Genomic DNA, 23,731 nt, shown 5'->3' on the forward strand with positions numbered 1-23,731 from the left:
TATACATATATTACTTAATGTTTATTTATTTTGCATCTGTTAGGGTCATAAAGGGGCTAAAGGAGAAATTGGTGAACCAGGAAGACAAGGACACAAGGTAAGGAAAATGAGTATTTAGTGAATAAATTGTGATTAGGAGTTAGTGATCACTTTCATTATGGGAAATTAGGAATCACAGGAAATAATGAATCATGACATTTTACCCTTCTTTTTCAAATAACAATTAACAAGCTCTAAGTGGATGCATCAATATCTGACTAAATATCATATTCTAAAGTTGTCAGTTACAAAACACACTTACAAATAAGGCACCAGCCATTTTCATTTTTTTTCTGTGTCACTATCTTTGCTTTTCAAATCAATCACACTTAGCTTTTTTCCATTATGCTGTGATAATCCAACATTATTCAGATAGTTGTTCCACTTCACCAGACAAAATTTTATGACATTTGTAAAATTTTATGACAAGTGTTGCTGAGACTAGCAAACAGAGAAGTTGGTAATTGGCTTATTGCTTCTCATCTCAAGTTCTGAAATAATTTATCTATTTATTTCTGACCTCGTTTCCATATAACCTAGATTTGGAAAAAGCTGGAGGTTAGTAATAACTTATGTTAGTATCTGGATAGAAATAGAATCCACAGCACAATTTGCATTGCAGCTGGCATAAGCTGCAGAAAAACTAAGGCTGGGATTTAAAGCAAGGTAACCTATTTGCCCTTTTTTCATCCACTAGTGTAAGTCATCTTTAAGTATCTAAGAATTTGACTTCCTGCATAGTAGGTTTTGTCTCAGTAAATTTGATAATATTTTACAAAGTCAAGTTGTTCTTATTAATGTAGGTCCTGTTTACTTTTTTTCAACTATGTCCTTCTACCCCTTTATTGGGTAGTGGCAGAAGATTAGTTTGTTTCCCTTTGGAAGTCAAGAACTTGAGAGGCAATTTATCAATGTCTTCAGGGATTAATATCCTTGAACTTCGTAGCTAAAATCAGTCTGTTAAATAACCTCAAATAATCACGATAAATAGACCAATTTTCTCTACCCTGTTTCAGTTTGGACATTTATTTTAAAAGTCTTTTATTGCATAGGCTGTGATAGTTAAGGCATTTTATTTATTTGAAGCATAACAGCTGGGTTCCTGATATCAAATTGGAGAAAATAGGAAAAAAACCAAGTGCTTTGGAAATTTTTCTGTGTGATCACTCTTCTGCTGAATCTTAAAAATTTTCATTAAAAATTTTGACAAATATAAAGTACCTTCTGTGTGCTGGGGTTATTCTGAGTNAAAAAAAAAAAAAAAAAAAAAAAGAAAATAGGTCCAAGCACAGGGGACTAAATTAAATATGTTGTAGCCATATAATAATAGAATATTAGTTAACTACAAAAAACAGGTGTGTATGAATATTAAATTATATCAAAAGATATTCATGAAGTATTCTATGCAGTAAAGCAAATGTAGTAGACTTCTTGTATTTTTGATGTTTGTATCCCTTTCTCCTTCTCTTGGTGATGCTTTCCTTTGGGGAACTTTCACTCCCCTATCCCACGGGATTTGGAGATGGAGATGTTAATCCAGGTGTCCCTCCACTTTACCATGAAGCTAGTCTTTTTGGTATTTAAATAAGTTAATTATCAAGACTCTCAAATTTGGTTTGTTCTTCAGTGGGAAACCTACAATTTTTTTTGGTATATCAAGTAATTGGTCAAAATTTACTTTGAAAGTTGTTGAAAATTTCTTTAATTTATTTCACATTTTTGTGTCACTTAAAAGTGTAAGTGATGATGTCTTTGAAAGTCGACAGAATGGCCATAGTTCATTGCAGAATGAACCTTGAAAGGGTGAGCAGGTAGACTGAACTGAAACCGGAAACAGAATGGTAAGAGCTTGGAGGCCTGAAGTTTGGATTCAAATTCACAAATTCGTCTTGAATTTTACCCTACAATTTAGTTAATGAAGATTTAAAAAACTGCTTATGAATATAGGAATGAACAGTAAAATTTCAATTAAAATGTCATGTATTGGCAACATCATACAGTGGATCAATACTCATGCAAAATTCAGTGAAATGATAAGTTGCTACTCATAAATTTGTCATTTGACTTCATGATTATCAATTAGTTGTGTGGTTTTCACCTGTAGGTGAAACAATTCAAATATATTACTCCAAAGTTTATGGAGAATCTGTGGAAAATACCCTGTACCTTGTTATGGAAAAATTGCAGTGGACATATCAATCACTGCTGTTTTGTAGCTAGTTTTATATTTTTGTAGGGAAATAGAAGTAGCATTTAGTTAGCGCATGCCAGAACCAGCTAATTTTCTGGCTTTCCCATTGGGACTGCCTCTTCCCAATGTCAGTCATAGACTCTAATGAAATATAATCTGAATATAATTATGTGGCTAAAACCAATATCTACAACTCTCATAATTTGTTTTAAAAATCAAGATAAATGATTTCAATATTGTCAAGATTTTAATTCTTGCCATATTAATCTATTAACTTAATGCAATCCTAGTACAAAGCAAGCAGCCTCTGTAAAGATCTGCCCAGTGATTCTAAAGTTTATTTGGAAGAGTAAACATTCAGGAAAATCTAAAATATAAGAGTAACTATAAATGAAAAATGAAGATAAGGGAATTCTCCTTATCTGAGAGTAAAATGTATTATAGAATTTCAGTAATTAACATGTTTTGGTATTGGCAACATCATACAGCAGATCAGTAGAGCAGAAGCGAAGTCTGGAGCCAATAACCACTTAGTATATGTTAGGATGAATTTTGAAACCTTTGTGGAGAGAATCGATTATTGGAACAGTGGCCAATTACTGAAAAAAAAAGAAAAAATATTTCTATGTTTTGTTTTACATCAAAACAAATTACTGATAATTAAAGATTGCTACATAAGAAGTTATAACATTACTAGAGCAAAAATATAAATAAATGTATATTTTTGGAGGGGAAAAGGCTTTTCTATGAGTGACATCAAAGGTATAACCCATGAAATAAATGACTGATTTATATTTAAATATTGTATATGGTGCAAAAATTATAAGAAAAGCTAAAATGAAAATTATCATGAAAAACTATTGTAGCTTATGAAAACATTTTCATAGTATAATTAAATTTTTTTATAGTAATACATCCTCCTCCACTTGACACACACTTGAAACATAAATAAGTATCTTTTCTCTCTCTCTCTCTGTCTCTCTTGGTATCTTATCTCTTGGTATCTTTGTCTCTCTTCCTCCTTGGGGCACTTTAGAAAAACTTTGAAAGGATAACATTTAAATGTTACTGGTATTTATAGTTAAATGGTGGGATTTGGGTGACTTTTTATATGTATACTTCTCTGTATTTTCTAAATGTTCTACAATTACTTTGGAATACCCATATAAAACAATTTAAGAAAGTAGAATAATCCAGGAGTCACCAAGTGAAATTAAAACATACTGAGTTAGACCAAGGCTATTTCTATGTTCATTTGCTAAAATAACATTTGGTGTGCTTTTCTCTGTTGTTTTTTTAGGGTGAAGAAGGTGACCAGGGAGAACTGGGAGAAGTCGGAGCTCAAGGACCTCCAGTAAAGTATTTTTTAAAAAATATTTAACTAGGTTATGTGAATTTTTTTTCATGACTGTTGGAATATTTTCTATTTAGCAGTTGAATGAATAGCATTACATGAACTTGGTGTCCTCTATTTTTCCACCATGCCAGCATTGGAGGATAACTACGATAACTACTTTTTCACAATTGGAGAGGGTCCTCATTATATATTCTAGAACTATTTTTTTTTAAAGAAAAACTCTACCTATAACTACATACATTCACCTATCAGATTTCAGGGCCAGGCAAATGAAAAGCAAATGCTAAGCACAAGAGGATGATAGGTATCTTTTGTGTCCTATTGTATTATTGCATGATATAATGAGAAAATTTTGTATATTCTAAATATGCAGTAGGTATATCATTTATTGGATTAATGTAGCTTATTTAAGTATGTCATCATTATAATTAACTAAAACATTCTTAACTGCTCATAATCATGTCTTTTAATAAAAAGTCCCTTGTGCTTTCGCAGATTTCTGCAATAATATTCACATAAGGTGATTTGGGGCATCATCAAACTTCAACTTGAAATGTTGTCAAATCAGAATTTGCATTACTTTTGTATTACATTAAAATGAAGTTGTTACACTTTTTTCTTGTTAAAATGAGGAATGACAATTTTGGAAATAATAATCAAACAATATTAAGTAAGCATTGCAGCTAGCCAGAGTATAGACTATGTAAAAGATGAGGTCAGGTATTATTCTTAGAAACTGAAGAGTTAAAGAAGACAAACACAGAACACCCTTCACCTGCTCTGCTCTTCTCCACAGAACTGGTTGTTTAAAAAGGGTTCAGGGAGCTGTGCAGATTAATGTTTAAGGGAATTTAAAGTTTAAGGGAAATTAAGCTAAAGGAAGTAAGTCAGAGGATCTGGAAGAAATGGTCTCTGCGTTTAAGTTACATGAAAACTTTCAGGGAATCTGTTTGTGTCCAGGGGTGTTTGTTTCAGAAGTTTGCCCTCCCCTGAGTGTTTGCCATATGAGACACCAGGGGCTGGACTCTGTCTTGCAGGTGGGAGATAGTGATACGTGGTGTAAGAGACATATGCCATATGCTTTTTTTTTTCATCTGATGAAAATTTGGTAGGAATTTAAAGGTTGTTGTTTTTTAAGCCATTCCTAAAGATTTTCAAAACCGGATTTTGCAAGCAACATTCTAAAACTGTGTTTTCAGGGATTAAAAATCTATGCTGGGTGCTGCGTGGCTCAAGTAGTCCATTGGGGGATATCCATTAGAGCTTGATGACATTCTGGTATGTGGGAATAGGTATGCCAAATTGTAAAAGCACGAACTTTTTAAGTGTATATGCACAAATATAAAGTAAGGTGACGTGGGGCATCATCAAACTTCAATTTCAAATGTTGTCAAATCAGAATTTGCATTACTTTTGTATTACATTAAAACAAAGTTGTTACAACTTTTAAAAATATGCTTTTTGGAATATTTAGAAGCTCTGGTCTTTAAAGTAGGCACCTCAAGAGACAATATGTGGTATTTTCGTGTCATTGCTATTTACCTAAATATTTCATTTTGTAGAAATAACCTTAGGGTCAGTAAATGAGCTACACAAGAAAGAGCAGCTTTCATTTGACATGGCCACGTCTCACTCGATATTCTAAATGGATATCCTAGACTGGATCATTCTGCATATTTGAATTGCAGGTCATTCCGACTGATCTACGTAGAATTTGTGACTGGTCTGAATGAGGAGTTGGTCATGGATTTCCCCATTTTCTCCAAGTGAAAAGAAGAGGGAAATGACTGGACTAGAGCTCCTTTATCTTAAGCCAATGGGGACGCTTAGCAGGTTGTCCAAAAGTAGCTACTCCCACTTTCCTAACGGAGCATTCACCCTCCTCTGCTTCCAAGGGTATTCTCAGGCTCACTCCTTCCAGGATCCATTTCTGGAGGCCTCATAGTATGGGGCCAGAGAGTCCAGAACGGTAACATTTCAGTATTGAAAGAGAAAGTTTTAGCATTAGCCACTCTTATGCCTAAGATGGGTTCCTATTGCACCAAGTTGGAATTCAGAATGCCTTTCATCATAAGAATGGTATAATGAATAGTGACTACAAGGAATTGGTGGAGACTCCAGCTCCTTTCTAGGTTATAGGCTTTGTGGGCTAGCCTGAGAACCTATTGCTTTTGATGGTGTTCACTGGTGGGAAAAAATTCTTTCAAGGTTTAAAATCATGTTACATGTAACCAAGTCACATGCCATGAAGGAAGTGGGAATGATGGTGTAAGTTCTACATATAAGTTAAAAGGTAAGTCAAACATATTATCACAATTTCTCTTATGCTGGTATTTACTTTTTTGTCATGAGTGATTGTGTCAACTCCAGTTTTGTGTAAGATTTCAGAATTTTATAAAAAGGTTTACCATCAGAAGAATTCTCCGTGGACTTTCTAAACTAGAAATGTTTGTCTATATATTGTCACTATTTCTTAGTATTACCTTTGGTTGTGATAATATCCATTTTCTAGATCAGCTTTTGTGATGAGATTTTAAAAAAATCTTTGCTTCAACTACAATAATTCACTTTTCTGTTTTACATTTCCAGGGAGCCCAGGGTTTGCGAGGCATCACTGGCATAGTTGGAGACAAAGGGGAAAAAGTAAGATGGCGATGACAATAATATAATATCAAAATGTGTTAAATATTGAAATTTTGGCTATTTAAAAATAACTTTTTATCTTCAACAACATTTTTTTTTTTATATGGAGTTTCACTCTTGTTGCCCAGGCTGGAGTGCAATGGCATGATCTTGGCTTATTGCAACCTCCACCTCCTGGGTTCAAATAATTCTCCTGCCTCAGCCTTCTGAGTAGCTGGGATTACAGGTACCTGCCACCACACCTGGCTAATTTTTGTATTTTTAGTAGAGATGAGGTTTCACCATGTTGGCCAGCCTGGTCCTAAACTTCTGACCTCACGTAATCCACCTGCCTTGGCCTCCCAAAGCGCTGGGATTACAGGCGTGAGCCACTGAGCCTGGTCTAACAACATGATATTTTATTGATGATTTGTAGGTGTGTGATTAGGTTTTCACATTTCTGTTGTAAGCACAGATTATAGGAATAAGCAGTATGCATGACATTTGCCATGTATTAATCTATTTTCAATTATATTGAGTAAATAGAGTTGTTACATTTTACCTCATTGTCATGATCAGTGTTAGCATTGATAACACTGGCACAGTGCCTGGAGTGCTTCTGGTCAGGCAAGGCAAAGACAGGGAGGATGGAAAAGGAGAGGTGAGCCAAGGCAGGAAACCCCAAAGACACTGGAGCCCCCTGTGACTCACCTGCAAGCTGATCCATGAGTCCTGCCCTCAACAGGTGTTATACACTTATGGTTAGAGGAGACCAGCCTGCCCTTAGCCTAGTCTCAGAAACCAGATTCTCCCAGCACTTCCATACCAAGGCACTCTGCAAGCTGCTGGGGAGATTCCAAGGGGAATAAGACCTTGATGAAGTCAGTTATTAACTGGGCGAGACAAATAAGTAGATAGTCAACTATAATGCAAGCAAAAGAGACATGAATCTGAGGGCCAAGGTTATGATGGAGTGCAGAGGAAGCGGGGCTAATCTTGATAGGGAAACTGTGAAGTCCATGAAGGAGGTGGCATTAGAGGGATGTGGAGCCTGGAAGGATGAGGTGCTGCCATTGGTGAAGAACGAAGGACAGGTGATGCTTGACTGAGTGATTATCATAAGGAGAAACAGTGGAAACCTGAATGTTCATGATGTGTTCAGAAGTGTTTTTCTTGGCATGTGTATAGGGGTGTGTTTTGCCTCTCTATCAGATTTTAAGAAAATGGTTACCACTTCTTGGAAAGAATGTTACGATAGTTAATTTATAGGCTTCAGAAAATACAAAAAGCATCTTTGCTCACCATCACTTCTGACCCTGATCTCATTCTCTTGATAACCTCTGTAGCTAAGTGGTGCCAGTTCCACCAGCAGCACAGAGACTTTTATTAACAGTTAAGTAACAAATATGTTGCACATTGCACATGCTCAATAAATGAAATTAAATTTTTCTTTTTAAAAAAGAGATGCACAGTTTGGTGAATCTTTGGTGAAGGATCAGGCTTATTTATCATTTTTTTTCCTGTTATTTTCATGTTTTTTCCCCAGGCTCTTGGTCCCTTCTAGGTATTTTCATTTTATCTGCTTTCCTTTTCCATCTTTTCAATCAATATTTCTTTTCTGAAAACTCTGTATTTGTAAAACACATTAGATGCATTCATATTTCTGTATTTGTTACCTTAAGTAACATTCAGTGTGTATCTTTTCTTTTACTCGATAATAGATCCCATTTATTTTCAAGCTGCTGATAACCTTCATTTTTTCTGGATTTAAATCATCCCCTAGAATATGTGACTCCTCACTTTGAAACCAATTAATGTTCTTGATATGCTCTTCATTTGAGATATTTTTCTAGTTGGTATTTTTCAAAACTTCTCATTTGCTCTGATTTCTGTCAAATTGCTTTAAAATAGAAAGCAAGCAAGCAAGCAAGAAAAAAAAGCTCTTCTTGTGAACTCAGACCCATGGAGTGGTTACCTAGTAACAGCAGTTTGGGTCTAAGCTCATGCCGAACAGTAATGAGAGAGAGAGAGAGAGAGAGAGAGAGAGAGCATCAAAGCCATTTCTATAATGCAAAGGCTGGGTTCTGCTCTTGCAATGCAAGGTGAATGATAAATTCAAGGTCGGGTCTTCGAAATCTCTTCTCTGGTGAATGTAGAATGCCTTCTGCTCTGTCCTACTTTTTAGGGATCAAAGAATTTCAGGGTGCTCTGGTGCTTCTGCTTTAGTTGTGTTCTTTTTTGATTCTACCTATGTCTGAACCTTCTGTCAGATTTTCTAATTTTTAATTCTTACTACAGATGTTTTCCGCCTGTTTTTCTTGGCCTGACATCTACCAGGACTCTTGATTGTTTTTCTTTTATTTTATCAACTCCTCATCTCAACCTGGTTTATTAGAAGGCTGCCTCATTATGCCTTTTTATTCACTTAGTAGATAAGAACAAGAAGGAAAAGGGTTATATTTTGTCAGGTAGCATATGTAGAGAGAGCACTAAAAATACTTCTTAAGATCACGTTTTGATTCACATGATGAAAATAAGGTGATAGTGGACAGTATGTTAGCCACCTCAGAGATTATTTCAAGATAATTCAATTTATAAAGCTCTGAGTCATTCTTATCTTATCACTTGGTAGAGTGGATCTGTTCTTGAGAAAATAGGTTTTTAACTTTATACAAATTGAACCTAATATCTTCAGGATGGGAGAGGGTATGCTCAGGTCCTCCCAGCAATTCATTCTTCTGAATCACATGGCTTGAGTTCTTATTCCAGATCTTGATGGAAGATCCAGAGTCCTGGAAATCCCTCTCACGCTGTGGCAGCAACAGAATATAGTACTGTTCTTAGGGTGGCTCCATCTTTTTTGTGTTTTTGAGACAGGGTCTCACTCTGTTGCCCAGGCTTAAGTGCAGCGGTACACTCTCGGCTCACTGCAACCTCCTCCTCTCCAGTCCAAGCAATTCTCCTGCCTCTGCCTCCTGAGTAGCTGGGACTACAGGCATGTGCCAACAGACCCAGCTAATTTTTGTATTTTTAATAGAGACTGGGTTTTGCCATGGTGGCCAGCATGGTCTCGAACTCCTGGCTTCATATGATCTGCCTTCCTGGGAGTTAATGGTTTTCTTTCTTTCTTTTTTTTTTTTTGGAGACGGGTTTCATCATGTTGGCCAGGATGGTCTTGATCTCTTGACCTTGTGATCCACCTGCCTCGGCCTCCCAAACTGCTGGGATTACAGACGTGAGCCACTGCGCCCGGCCTGGTTAATGGTTTTCTATAGAAATTTTAAGACCCCTGGAGAATGGCTACCAAACTACTTCTAATAGATTTACCAATCTATTAATAAGCACCTGTGTTTTTAGCTCCTATCAGCAACTGAGAATGGTTGCAGTATTAACTTAAAATATATAGAGTGGCATCAAAGATTGTGTTTAAGTACAGTTGGTATGCTGAGTAGATATAAACAAGTGTTTTATACCTCAGGTGCCTAAGTAATTACTTCTTAGGGATCACTGTATGTATTACAAGCACAAAACCTACTTTTCATTTTGCTATTAAATTTCTTTAGAAAGATGGATGCGTTCTCTAACGTAAATGACTGATCTCAGTTTTATTCCATTGTCTTGTTTTTTTTTTTGCAGGGTGCTCGGGGCTTAGATGGTGAACCTGGGCCTCAGGGTATTCCTGGTGCACCTGTAAGTGATTTTCCTTCCACGAAACACAATGATAGATTTTTTTTTTTTTTTTGCTATGTATGCATGTGTGTGCAGTATTCTTTACATGTGAATAATTAAGTGGAAAAATGGACAATATATATATGTTTAAATTTAAATTTAATTAAGACAGGCATCTTTCTTGGGTACATAGAAATGCTCTTCTGGCTTGATATGATGTTTTTTCTTCACAGGTTAAGCCAAATTGTTAAGTATTTATGTTTGCTGTGCTTTCCTTCCCTTTGCTTGTCAGGACACTTAGAGTCTTAGTAACTATCTCATTTCTACTTTGTGGCCTGGTTGATCTTTTTCATTTTCTATGGTTTCTGACTTCATTATTCCATATTTTGATTTTCATATGTCCATATGTCATTATTGTAGGTTTCCTCAAGCTTATTTTTGAGAGGGAAATAGACCAAAAAACAAAAACAAACAAAAAAAACCATCCATGGATAATTGCTTATGCCACATAAAAAGTAGAAAAAGATATAAGAAAGATAGAATATCCAACTGTCAAAGTCCTGTGTTCCAATGGGAAAGACAGAAGGTAACTCAATGAAAAACTGTACGAAATCAAACGCTAGAGAATGGGACGGATGTAGTCCATGTAAGAGGACCTGAGGGGAGCTTGGTTTGAAAGCCTGTGGGCAGGAAAGGCAGCGAAGTGCAGGGCTGGCACTGTTAGTGGTGATGGCACATGTGGGCTCTCATAGGGGATGTCACTGCCTGGAATGGAAAGTTTGGTTGAAAAGATGAGATTGGATGGATAATGTAGAGCTACATTACGGAGAATGTTTAATGCCATCCTGAGCCATTTGAACAGATCGGGTAGCAATAGGGAGCCATTTGAGGTTTTAAGAGTTAAGCAACTTAACAAAAGTATTTTAGGAAGACACAGCCTCTTATCTATTACCACCTGTCCCATATGTCAACACTAGCTAGATAACTTTGATAGAAATCACTAGTATTGACTGGGGGATTAAATATGAGGGAAAGACTGGCAACTAATCTGAACCTCAAACCTCTGTAACCGTCAATGAAGTTAGCTGATATGTAGATGTAGTTACTGATGTCAGCATCCAATGCATGGATCCATTGTATGTTACATGCAAGAGCACAGGGGCATAAGGCATTTAAGGGGAAAAAAAAAAGACAGTCACATCTTAGTTATCTCTGTGGCAATATCCATTTTTAAGACAATACTGTTTCTATAAAAATATTTCTTTATCTAGGCTTCTTTGATAGAGCAAAGCCATCGTGGTGGAAGAGCAACAGTTGGGTCACATGGATGATGCTTTCTAATGTTCAAAAGTTGATTAATAAGTAACTTTTATGTGTATTAACAACATTTTATTTTCATACAGGGTGATCAAGGACAGCGAGGACCTCCAGGGGAAGCAGGTCCCAAAGGAAATAGGGTGAGTTTAAATTCAGTCACTCCAAGCTTCCTGCTTTTCAGTGTCATCTGCTGATTATGATGATCTCTTTGACAAGTCCTAAGTATTGTGATAACTGAACATGTCTTGTCTATTGTTTCTCTCCCACCATGCAGGGGGTTCAAGGTGTTAGAGGAATTCCTGGTCTCCCTGGGCCCAAAGGAGACACGGTATGTCCTGGGCTGTAGTCATCAAGCACATTTTTCAGTGATCACTGACTCGCAATAAAACTGTAGAAAATAATGAAGGGAAAAAGAATGTGACTGTGTGTAAGAGACAGTATGTTTCTTTGTGTGTGTTTAGGGCTTGGCAGGTGTGGATGGCCGTGATGGGATCCCTGGAATGCCTGGAACAAAGGTAGGCTGTGTAATGTAGTCCAAGAGTGAGTGCGGCTGTCTCTGCCCTGGCCAGCCAAGCATGGCAGCTCCATTACTAAATCACCGAAAGATTTATTTAGCTAGCTTTGGCTTTTTCCCTTCCTTTAATTTTTGAATCAAGTGTCAAATATGAAATACTTATTAGAGTAGTATAATTATTTGCTTAGTTTCAGGAACTCAGTAAAACTGCCCTATTGATGAAAGTAGGTTGAGAGACACTGTGCATTTTGGTTAAATTATGTCCTATTTCCCATCCTACTCCCCTACCCTAAATTAAATGACTTTATAAAAGTGCATGTAAAGTCAGCTGTTGAGACAATCCTTTTACTAGAATTCTCCTCCCTTTCTTAAAAGAAATACAGCAGCTCATACAGGTTCAATCATGTGATAAAGGCATTTTTTTCAGGGTGAACCAGGAAAACCTGGGCCTCCTGGTGATGCAGGATTGCAGGGGTTACCAGTAAGTATTTGATTCTTTACATAGCAATTGGTTTATAGATATTTTTATATATTTATATAAAAATTTATATAAAAAAATATAAATATAGATTTTTTATAGATATATTTTTATAGATTCTTTACATGTTAATTGGTTTAAAGATACACATTTTGGGAAGAGACATGCTACCTGATTTGATAAGTTCTGGGAAAGATATGATGTTTTACTTTTATATTTTTACAATTTATATTTATATTTTATATTTTATACTTTTTCTCTGAATAGCTATTTGTGTAGTAACTGTAAATAACAGGCTTTAATTTTATGTTTTGGATTCCTTTTCTCCCTTTAGTTTGCTCAGTCTTCTTTATATATTTTTGTAACTAACCCTAAGCTGTGGGCCAGTGTCACATATTTCATTCCACTTTAAACCAGTTCTAAAGTTCTTGTTAGTAATGTTGAACAACGGGGTGCTGAGTGTATGCTCAGGTGACCACTTGGATTATGTACTATTTTTAATCATTCAAATTGATATTTACTTGCATTAATGTGTCTTGAAGTTCCTATGGATTGTACCACATGTATTCTTGGCTCTTTGGAGGCAAATATTTCTAATTAATAAAGAATACTTGGTAGTATCAAAGCCTGACCCCCAATCTTTTATGACACCTGACACTTTTAAAATAATCAGATAATATTAGCACCAATAGTACCAAATCTGAGTCAGGCCCAGCATCCTCCTGTCATTTCCTTTTTCTCCGATAACGCCCAGCATTTTTGGGAGACCCTCCTTTTATCACTCTCTGCATGAAACCCTGTCGCATCCCTGTAGTCTCTGTCTTGCCTATTAGAGCTCCTGTTGACCTGAAAATGGGACTGGATTCTAATTTGGGAAGTTTGTCCTTGAAAAATAAGTTTAAAGACACAATTTGCTTTAAGCGTATTTAGCTTTAACAAGCCAGTTATAGTAAAGTCATGCCCTCTAAAACTGTGGGTAGTTCTATAAATGACTGTGCAGGGTTTGGGAGCTAGGAACCATCTTCCTCACATTAAAGCTTTGAGGTTGCCACGATCCCCTCAGCCTCCCTGCAGCGTGCAGTGGGCTTGGCATCTCATGAGTTCTCAGAGGAGGTGATTAAACGCAGATTGTGTATGTATTTTTTAGGGTGTACCTGGAATTCCTGGTGCAAAGGGTGTTGCTGGTGAAAAGGTAAAACATTTAAAAATTTAAATTACTATTTTTCTTAATTTCTTTATTCTTTATTAACGTATTTTATTTGCAATTTTTAATATTTTCAGCATGTCTTTTATATTTGGCCCTAGGGAGAAGTAAAAAAGTAAAAGCTTTAAGGCTTAAAATACTAATCTTTTTCCTAGCTACAGAAAGCATACTTTGACAAAGTGCTGCTAATTAGGTTTCCTTAATGAAAATGTCATCCTTTGCCAGTATAAAACAGAGAACATTTTATTGTTCCTTACTACCTAAAATAAGGAAGATATTATTAAGCCATAGAACTTATGTCAGAAACTATTACTAGGATGATTCAGCTAAACTAAAAAGATATTAGGCGTTTTCTTCAGATACTGATCAACCAGTGCTTATATTTTACACAAAACCAAAATGTAGGCAGTTAAAAACAATAGGTGGAAAAACTTTTAAGAGACAAAATATAGCTTTGCTAGACAAGACAAGGGATAAAAGGTGAATAATGTAGACACTGGTCACTATTAGAGCACAAGGCTGCGACTCCCCGATCACAGTGTTCTGCAGTGTCTTGAGCAGAGAGGTTCCCAATAAGGACCACAAGAGACTGATAGTGGAGAGGGCATCTCCAGACACGTGCATTCTTTAGAGCCTGCGAACAGGGTTTTCTCATCAGCACATCCTATTTCCCCATGTTGGTCTGATTCTTAATAATTTCAATAGTTTGATGTGCAGTATAAAGGCTCAAAGAATTATGCTGGAGGTGGAAATAGTAAAGGAAAGACATAATATTGTGAAGAAAGAAAAATCCTCTAATCGAAGAGGATCCTCTTAAATGAAGGCTAAAACCCCTCATGGTTTGACATTTGACCTTTAATGTATTTCTTAGACTAACAGACAATATCCTGAATCTAAAGGATTTTGATGTATATAAAAAGAAAGGGATTCTGCACATTCCCAGATTCTCAATGTGAAAGCAGGGAATGAATGCTATTTAAATGTGAGAGACACCCAGTATGAGTAAGGCAGATTGATGATTATGCTTACTTCAACATGAGTAACTTTGAACGTTTCATTTTACCCTTAGGGTAGCACAGGTGCTCCAGGGAAGCCTGGTCAGATGGGAAATTCAGGCAAACCAGTAAGACGCCATTTTACCTTTCCCGAAGCTCTAACCTGTTGTAATCGGTAGGTGTTAACTTCTTTTCTACCTCCCTTCCTCATAACAGGGCCAACAAGGGCCTCCAGGAGAGGTAGGACCCCGAGGACCCCGGGGACTTCCTGTAAGTATTGCTTCCATGCTGTGCTTTCCCAAAGCACCTTCTCAGGACTTTGCTGGATGTACTTCCATTCACTCATTCATTCGTTCATTCATTCATTCATGAATGCTGTGTGATAATTAAGCTCATGCTAGTCCAAGATACACAAGGAAATAGAGTGCTATTTAGATGCACAGCATGTCTTTTCAGAAAATGGAAACAAAAATAAAGTGCTTCAAAAAGCATGGTGACCCTTTCTGCTCTCATCTCATTTTTAAGGAAATGTTTCAGTGTGACTTAAAAAGACCCAACGTTGAGATACAATTCACATACTGCATAATTAACCCATCTTTATTGATTTTTAGCACATTGATGAAATTGTGAAATCATCACCCCAATCAAGAATATTTTCATCACCTAAAAAACAAATCCTTTACCCACCTGCAGTCATCCATCATTTCCTCTTAATTCCTTCAGTTAGACAACCACTACACTTTCTATCTCTATAGATGTGCCAATTCTGGAAGTTTTATGTAAATAGGATCATACAATGTGAGGTCTTTGTGTTTTAAAAAATACATAATTTTTTTAAGATATATGGTCTCTCTCAGGCCGGGCGGGGTGGCTCACACCTGTAATCCCAGCACTTTGGGAGGCTGAGGTGGGCAGATCATGAGGTCAAGAGATTGAGACCATCCTGGCCAACATGGTGAAACCCCGTCTCTACTAAAAAACAAACAAACAAACAAACAAAAAAAAACAAAAAAAAACTGGGCATGGCAGTTAGCTGGGCATGGTGGTGTGCACCTATAGTCCCAGCTACTTGGGAGGCTGAGGCAGAAGCATTGCTTGACTTGGGAGATGGAGGCTGCAGTGAGCCAAGCTCGCACCGCTGAACTCCAGCCTGGCGCCTGGCGACAGAGTGAGACTCTGAAAAAAAAAAAAAAAAAAAAAAAAAAAGATATATTTTAAAAGAGAGTAAGAGAGACCATATATGGTCAGGTTGGGATGCAGTGGCATAATCATAGCTCACAGCAACATTGAACTCCTGGGCTTATGTGGTCCTCCTGCCTCAGCCTTCTGAGTGGCTGGGACTGAAGGGGTGCACCACCACACCTAGCTAATTTTTTATTTTTATTTTTTGTAGAGATGGGGTCTTGCTATATTGACCAGGCTGGTTTTGAACTTCTGGCTTCAAGTGATCCTTCTGCCTTAGCTTTCCAAAATGTTGGGATTACAGGCATGAGCCACCATGCCCAGCCGTATTTTTTTTTCAAATGATTGGCTTCTCTCACTTAGTATCATGTTTCAAGGTTTATCTATGCTGTAGCATGTATCAGTACTTTATTCCTTTTTATTCTTGAATAATATTTAATTGTGGGGATTAACTGTGGATATATCACATTTTACTGATCCATGCATCTGGTGATAGACATTTGGATTGTTTCCATTTTGGGGCCAGTATGAAAAGTGCTGCTATGAACATTTGTGTACAGGTTCTTGTGTGGACATGTTTTAATTTTACTTGAGTACTTACCTAGGAGTGGAATTGCTGGGTCATAGGGTAGCGCTACTTTGAAGAAACCACCAGACTTCTTTCAGTGTGAGTTTGTGAACTGTCCATTTTATAGCAGCCATAGCAATGCAGATTTTCTCACTATATGCAGTTTAATCCTAGGGAGAAATTGATTAGGAAATTAAATATTATACATCTAAATTTGACTTTAAAACATTCTCTCTGGCCTTCAGTTTCAGTTCTTATTTTCAAAGGCTGCCGAATAGCAAAAAGAACTCCAAGTGAGAACACAGAAACATTTCCAAATATCACTATTACTTCTTTTAAAGCATTTCTTGGGCATGTTGAATGAAGACTTCCATACGTGAGAAAAGGGAAGTGTTCCAGGTGCCTTGTGGCATGGGAATGGAATTTCTCCACTTCTCACAGATATTTGTCAGCTGACTTCCACCAGGTGGTTTCCTGAGGTTTCTGTAGCCAAAGCAACCAGCTCCTACTCCTCGTCATGGCACTCGCTCACTTGCTCTGCGCTTATTTCATTCTTTTCTTTGGCTTGAAGCCTGTGAATTTATAATTAAAATACTTTCCATAAATTAACTGTTGAAGCAATGACATTATAGCCAGATCACATTTCTAAAACAATGAAGATGCTATGTGACTAGTCCAGGAAGATTTAGCAGCATGGGGCCATTAGAGCTTTGCTAGTGTTTACTATTATATCTCTTATTCATTTTAATTTAACTTAATCTGATCTAATTTAATTTAGTTTTAAACAGAGTCTCACTCTGTTGCCCAGGTTGGAATGCAGTGGCATGATCTTGGGTCACCACAATCTCTACCACCTGGGTTCAACTGATCCTCCCACCTTAGCCCCCAGAGTAGCTGGAACTATAGGCATACACCACCACACCCAGCTAATTGTTGTATTTTTTGTAGAGACAGGGTTTTGCCATGTTGCCCAGGCTGGTTTGGATCTCCTGGGCTTGGGCGATTCACCCTTCTTGGCCTTTCAAAGTGCTGGGATTACAGGTGTGAGCCACCTTGCCTGTGTGGTTTTACTTTAAAGAGCAGAAAGCTCCATATAGTTAAAGGAACATTGGCTGAGTACTTGTGGGCCGGAACCGTGTGTGAATACAAAATATGACACAGAGTAGGGAGTGCTGGTTGGCCCATCACCAGTTAAATGCCATGGGCTGCATAAAGCAATGAAGAGCCAGAGGCAGCATCTCAGGAGAGGATGGGGTAGGGGGTTGTTTCTCCTATGTGAGGTGAGGCCAATCATAGGAGACTATGCTGATGTAGGGTTTTGGGTCTGATTTTCAGATTTTGATTTTCGAATTTCTGTAAGAGTCCAAATTCTTGCCATTGCTCCTGTACCTGAGGCTCAAAACCTGGGCATTTTTCTCCATCACATTTACTATCACAAGAAAGACCTGTAGGTTCTGTTCTCTTTTCAAGATCTCTTATATTTGACTTTTCATTTCCATTCCCACTTCAACCACCCTGGCTCAGGTCACCACCTGCTGCTTGGATTACTGCAATTGTCTTGCCAGCTGCAGTCTTTTCTTTCTCTACCAGTATCTCCCAATAGGGTACTGCTGCAATTTGGGCTGGGCTAGTTCTTTGTTTTCCAGAAATCTTGCACATGGCAGGGTGTCTCACATCCATGACCTCCATCCTGCATGAACATCAGTAGTGTCTCCACAGTCATTGGGACAAACAAAAATGCCAAACACAATTCCAAAAGCCCTGAGGAACGACAGTTCCCCGGAGTCTGCACACAGCACTGTATTGGTATTTCCAAAGTGCAGTGTCCATACTCACTTCTCCCCATTTAAAAATCTTCTATGGATTTCTATGGACAATAAAAGAAAGTTTAAAACCTTAAACTATCTGTTAACCTCGCAATTTTACTTCTCATTTCTGCTTTACTCAGATCTTGTGTTCAAGCCAGCTTGGACTCTATGCTAATTCTCAAATACTCTTTGTACCTCTTAGCCTGCCCGGTTTCCTGTAGGCCAGACCCTGCAGTTAGAGGGCTCGTTTTTCCATTTATCTGACTCAATATTCAATAAGCTGTCTCAGATGTAATTGGATTGTTAATTGCACCATAAGAACATTTCCATTTATGCCCTGTCCTCCAGATAGAAGTGACCTTTCCTTATTCTGAACTCTGTAACTCTTATCTCCTTTGTACACCATGCTGTGGTAACTGCAGAAGGCGCCAGTCATGTCTGCTTCACTGCTGTGTTTCCCAACTCGCTTTCCTCAGGGCCTGCTGTAAGGTAGTGCTCAATCAATATTTCTTGAAATGAATTGAATCAGAGGCATAATAAATCCTGCCATGCTGTTTTTGTTGGTAATAACTGACTTCTCACCTGCTATAACATTTTCTGAAAAATGTCATAAGTTATAAATATTATAGTTCTGGAGCAGAGTTTTAACACAAAATCCACTTACTGAAAGACACATTTGTTCTTTCACTTGACATCATTAAATTCAGTTTTGTAGATAAGTTCAAACATTTTTAACAATGCCTCACATATTTGATCATTTTAAACAATGCCTCACGTTTGAACAGAGTATTGTCTGTTCATTTTGGTGACTCCAGTTGTTGGAAGTGAAAGTTCAGAGTTGCAAAGAAAATGAACACTCGAACAAAGAAGTTCTCAGCAAGGCAATTTTACTTCTGTAGAAGGGTGCAGCTCATAAGCCTGGTTGCCACGAGAGCACACTGAACAAAAGGAGAGGAGGGCTTTTTATCTCTAAAGCATGGGGCTTCTACTACTGTGTCCAGCCTCCATTGGCTGGAGCTGGACTGCACAATCTAAGCTAAACCTGATTGACTAAAAACTTAAAACTTTCCTAAATTGGTAAAGGCAATGGAGAACAAAGGAAGGGAGGAAATGTTTGCAAAAAGGCTAGAAAAGCAATAACATGTATAAATAGGGAAAGGAATATATTCTACAAGCTAGGATGTGCCTGGGCATACCTGGACGTGCCTGCAGATCAGGAAACAAGTGTGTTAAACCTTTAGAAATTAGAGCATATGGAGACAGAATATGTCTTATTTGACTTAATTGGCTTCCCTTTTGGGGAAGAACTTCACTGTATCTGCCACCAGTGATTTCATATGAGCACCTGCCTTTACTACATGGGCCATGCCTCTGGATTTCTCCATGGCACTTCCCTTGGTTTTCACCTGGTCTGGGTGGCTCCTGGTTTCACACAGGAACATGACGTGGGATTTTCATTTGGTCCTATCATGTGGGAGCTCTGGATCCATTTCTGTCTTCCTGGCTTCTCAGAACTTGTCAGGGCTTTTGCTGAGTGGATTGTGTTTGTTCTGCTCTCATGGCTCTGGGAGCAGAATGAGTTTTATGCTGATTTATCTCAGTTTTCTGAAGATGATTCATTCCTTGTGTACAGAAGCCTGTCTACTTTCTCTTGTAGTCCTTTACTGCCCCTCCAATACCAACAGCCTCAGTAACAGAGGTCCACAAATGTGAATGATCTAAGCCACCCTCCCATTCCATCTAGGCACTGGTATGTTTCCTCTGTCAATTTGTGAAGCTGATGTGTGTGATGATTAGAGTTTGGACAGATTTTTTTTCTACCTCTGTATGAGGGCATATATAAACCTACACAAGAGAAATATGAAAGCTATATAATGTAAAATAAAACAGATTTTAAAAATCTTTGTGACAAATCTAAATGTTATCATTGTAGTAGGACTAATATGATCTTTCAATGTTAACATAAAAATGGGTTTATAAAAGCAGCAATCTATAGAAATCATAATTGATCTCCTAGGTTAATCAGCATTCTTTTTGTCAGAGAGAGGCACTTAATATATAGTACAGACTAAATATAGCGATTTATAATTTCCAACTTCTGAATTGGAAAGGTACTGAGGATAGTGTTTGTTCTTGGGTTAGTTAGCATTTCAGGTAGTTGGTCAAAGACATCAGCCATTACAAGCTAAGCATGATGAAATATAATCCATTTTTTGATAAAATAATTTTGGCAATATAAGTATAATTAAATTAAATCTAAGATTTTCTGTGATCTTTTAAAAATCTAACAGTTCCATTTTAAAAGGAAAGCCTCCAACTTGAATTATTTAGCTGTATGTATTTATGGAAATATTTTTTACAAAATAGCACCCAGTACTTGTTTATAAAGAAGGTACCTGCTTGATGATCAGTGGTGTTGACAGAAACTGGAGACATGAGGACTAAAGACTTATTTTTTCCCAAGCACAACTTGTACTTTTAAAGAGACTTGGGGGATTTGAAAGGCAAACAACATTTAATTAAACATTTGGTCAAAAATTTTTTGACTGATTTCTTTAGCAATTACCTCAGATAAATATAACTATTACTTCTACTATGTTTACTATGAGACAGGCATAGTTCTAAATGATATATGTCTTTTAACTTATTCAATCCTCAAAAATGCCCCATGAGATAAGCACTATTTTTTTCCCCACTTTGTCGACGAGGACACAGGCATAGAGAGGTTAAGTTGTTTGCCTGAGGTTACGAGACACATGGCAAAATGAGCTTCAGACCAGGCCACTGGGCTCTGCGTCCATGTTTCATCTCCACCCTTGCATGCCTCAGTAGCTCAAGTCATAGCTCCACAGGCTGTGACTTATTCGGCTGAAGTTTGCTTGCTAAATGCTGATGGTACAAGACATATTTAGCAAATTATTTAAAATTTATGGAACTTTGATGGTGGGCATTTAACAAAAGTCTAAATAAAGCTGATAAAGACAAACCAACATAACAAGAACCCATACAGATTCCTGGATCTTACCCCAGACCTACAGAATTAGAATCAGAGGGCAGGGGGCTATATAAAGATAGAAAATGAGGAGATGGTGGTGGTGGGGGTGGGGCAGGGGGTAGGGAGGACATCTAGCACAACATATTTCTAAAGAACTAGAGGATTCTGATGCCTAGTCATCACTGGGAATCACTGATAGAAGGGCTGCATCTTTTTCAAAGCCCTGATTGGCAGCTTCTTTTTTTTTTGAGACCGAGTCACACTCTGTTGCAGGCTGGAGTACAATGGTGCAATCTCAGGCCACCACAACATTTACCTCCTGGTTTCAAGAAATTCTCCCACCTCAGACTCCCCAGTAGCTGGGATTACAGATGCCTGCAATGATGCCTGGCTAATTTTTGCAGAGACGAGGCTTGACTATGTTGGCCAGGCTGGTCTCAAAATCCTGATCTCAGGTGATCTGCCCACCTCAGCCTTCCAAAGTACTGGGATTACAGGCGTAAGCCCCTGCACTCAGTCCTGATTGGCTTCTTAAAAAGAGATGAGTTGGTAGATGTGTCTGAATTTGTTGGGGATGTATGTGGCAGTACAGAGCATCCAAGAGAAATGTACAACCTTTAGTTGTGGTTCGGCATTTTTATTTTTGAGATGAAGTCTAACTTTGTCGCCCAGGCTGAAGTGCAGTGGGACCATCTTGGCTCACTGCAACCTCCACCTCCCAGATTCAAGTGACTCTTCTGTCTCAGTCTCGCGAGTAGCTGGGATTACAGGTGCCTGCCATGATGCCCAGCTAATTTTTGTGTTTTTAATAGAGACGGGGTTTCACCATGTTGGTCAGGCTGGTCCTGAACTCCTGATCTCAAGTGATCCACCTGCCTCAGCCTCCCAAAGTGCTGGGATTAGAGACATGACCACCACACCCAGCCAGTTCATCATCTTTAATGGTAGTATTTTGCCTTTATTCCAGTTCCTTCTGATTCTTTTATTACAAATTGGAACTCTTATTGTCATGGGGTTTATACATATTAGCAACTAGGAAGAACAGCCATTTCCTACCACCTTCTCTTCCCCACATCTGAGAACATGGTTATTACCATGGCTGTTGAAGAATTTTAGCATTTATTTAGCACACTTGGGTTACCAGTGCCAGGGGTAACCCATTTATGCCCGAGGTTGCAATTTTTAAAATATTCATAATCAGACCTTGGTGATGACCTTGAGCAATAGGATATAAATAACTCCCACATGCTTAATTACTCCCTAAGAAATGTGTTTAGCCTATGTCTTCAGAGATAACTATTTATATCTTGATTATTTATGCTCATCTTAGCTTAGCAGACGAAATTCCAGAACTTAGAGAAAGAATATGCATGTTATTAGGAGACAAATCACATGAACAGGCATCAGAAAATCTTGCCCTAACACCTCGTTTGTAACTGTTCGGTCACTCTTGGGAAATAAACATTGCTGGTTTTCACAGTGAGGTGATTTCTGTAAAATTACCTGCATTTAGAATGGCCAAGGATTTATAGGATGGAAGTGAAATAAAAATGAGGAATGACATGCTGTCCATTTGTGCAGTAACAGGGGAGTAAATGCTCACAATGTTACTGATCCTTTCCTCCATGCTACATGTGCTGGACTCTTAGGGGTACACAAGTTCAGCAGAGCAGGCTGTGTATATGGGTCTCTGAGCTGTTCATTCACATATATTACTAAGAATCTGCCAGTGATTGGAAAGCACTTATAAACTGTAATAAGAACTTAGAAGAGACAGAGAAAATATGACTCCAGCAGAGAAAATCTTTGTTATTCACTGGTAAGATAATTAATCCTCTCCCAAATAAATAAAAGATTATACAATCTCTTATTTTAAGTTAGCCCTTTGGTTTATGGAAGAGAAAAAAAGTACAATAATCTTATTTTGGATAAGAGAGCATAATGGTCCATTTATTTAGAAGTGAATACTTAAGACTGTGTAAAGAACTGAGCTTTCCCCTTCTGATGTTAACTTTCCCCCACCAGTTACTGTTAATTGTTCCGTGAATTAAAGTCACGTGAGCCCAGAGACATTTAGGATGTCAGTGATGATGTCCTTGAGAAATAAAAATGCCAACAGAGTAGATACAATGAAGAAAATCTGTCTTGAACTTTGACGTTGTAAAGATGGGGCAGAACCCAATTTTTATATTTATAGATGGATAGAGGAATCTATCACAGGGGCTGGTTTTTATCTACACTCACATCCTTCCAGCATCTACCCTCATGGGGCACTGCCCCTGGCTTCCAAACTGCTCATGAGGTTAAGGACCCATGCATCACCCCCAAAGCCATATACCAGATACAGATTGTTTAAATAAAATTGTTGAAAAATGTTTAAGAGCATTTAGTTTAAAACACCAATTAGTCCTATGACATGACTACCATGAAATTATTGCTTCTATTAATAGCTAGATTGTTATAATTTTGCAAACAGTTCTTAATCCTTTAGAGAAATTCAAAATTCAGAAGGTTTATGGATATTGACACCTTATTAAACTTAAATATGAATAAATAGCATATGAGTCAGAACAGAAGAATCTTACTGGAAGTATTTATAAATATTAAATATTAATATGGAGTTATCATGTCATTTTACAGAAAAATTAAAGAACTCCTTTCATTTTTATATACACCTTCCAGGAAATGTGATTTATCCAATGATGTCGGTGTTCAGTTTAGTTGAACATGGGTTAGAAATAAAATGAGCTGGCCAGGTGTGGTGGCTCATGCCTGTGATCCCAGAACTTTGG

The 23,731-nt window shown here is 37.6% G+C and overlaps 1 protein-coding gene across 2 annotated transcripts in view; it reads left to right on the forward strand.

The window, feature by feature from the left end:
• COL9A1 (collagen type IX alpha 1 chain) overlaps positions 1-23,731 on the forward strand; it is an 88,040-nt gene that overhangs the window by 36,717 nt on the left and 27,592 nt on the right. For both annotated transcript variants that reach the window (XM_017549430.2, XM_017549431.2), the window contains 11 exons: positions 44-97; positions 3,531-3,584; positions 6,177-6,230; positions 9,846-9,899; positions 11,282-11,335; positions 11,470-11,523; positions 11,657-11,710; positions 12,137-12,190; positions 13,335-13,379; positions 14,461-14,514; positions 14,603-14,656. In XM_017549430.2, coding sequence (XP_017404919.1) covers positions 44-97; positions 3,531-3,584; positions 6,177-6,230; positions 9,846-9,899; positions 11,282-11,335; positions 11,470-11,523; positions 11,657-11,710; positions 12,137-12,190; positions 13,335-13,379; positions 14,461-14,514; positions 14,603-14,656 — 585 coding nt within the window. The remainder of the gene's footprint in view (positions 1-43; positions 98-3,530; positions 3,585-6,176; positions 6,231-9,845; positions 9,900-11,281; positions 11,336-11,469; positions 11,524-11,656; positions 11,711-12,136; positions 12,191-13,334; positions 13,380-14,460; positions 14,515-14,602; positions 14,657-23,731) is intronic.

The sequence above is a fragment of the Cebus imitator genome, unplaced genomic scaffold (genome assembly GCF_001604975.1).
Source record: "Cebus imitator isolate Cc_AM_T3 unplaced genomic scaffold, Cebus_imitator-1.0 Scaffold218, whole genome shotgun sequence".
Classification (NCBI taxonomy): domain Eukaryota; kingdom Metazoa; phylum Chordata; class Mammalia; order Primates; family Cebidae; genus Cebus; species Cebus imitator.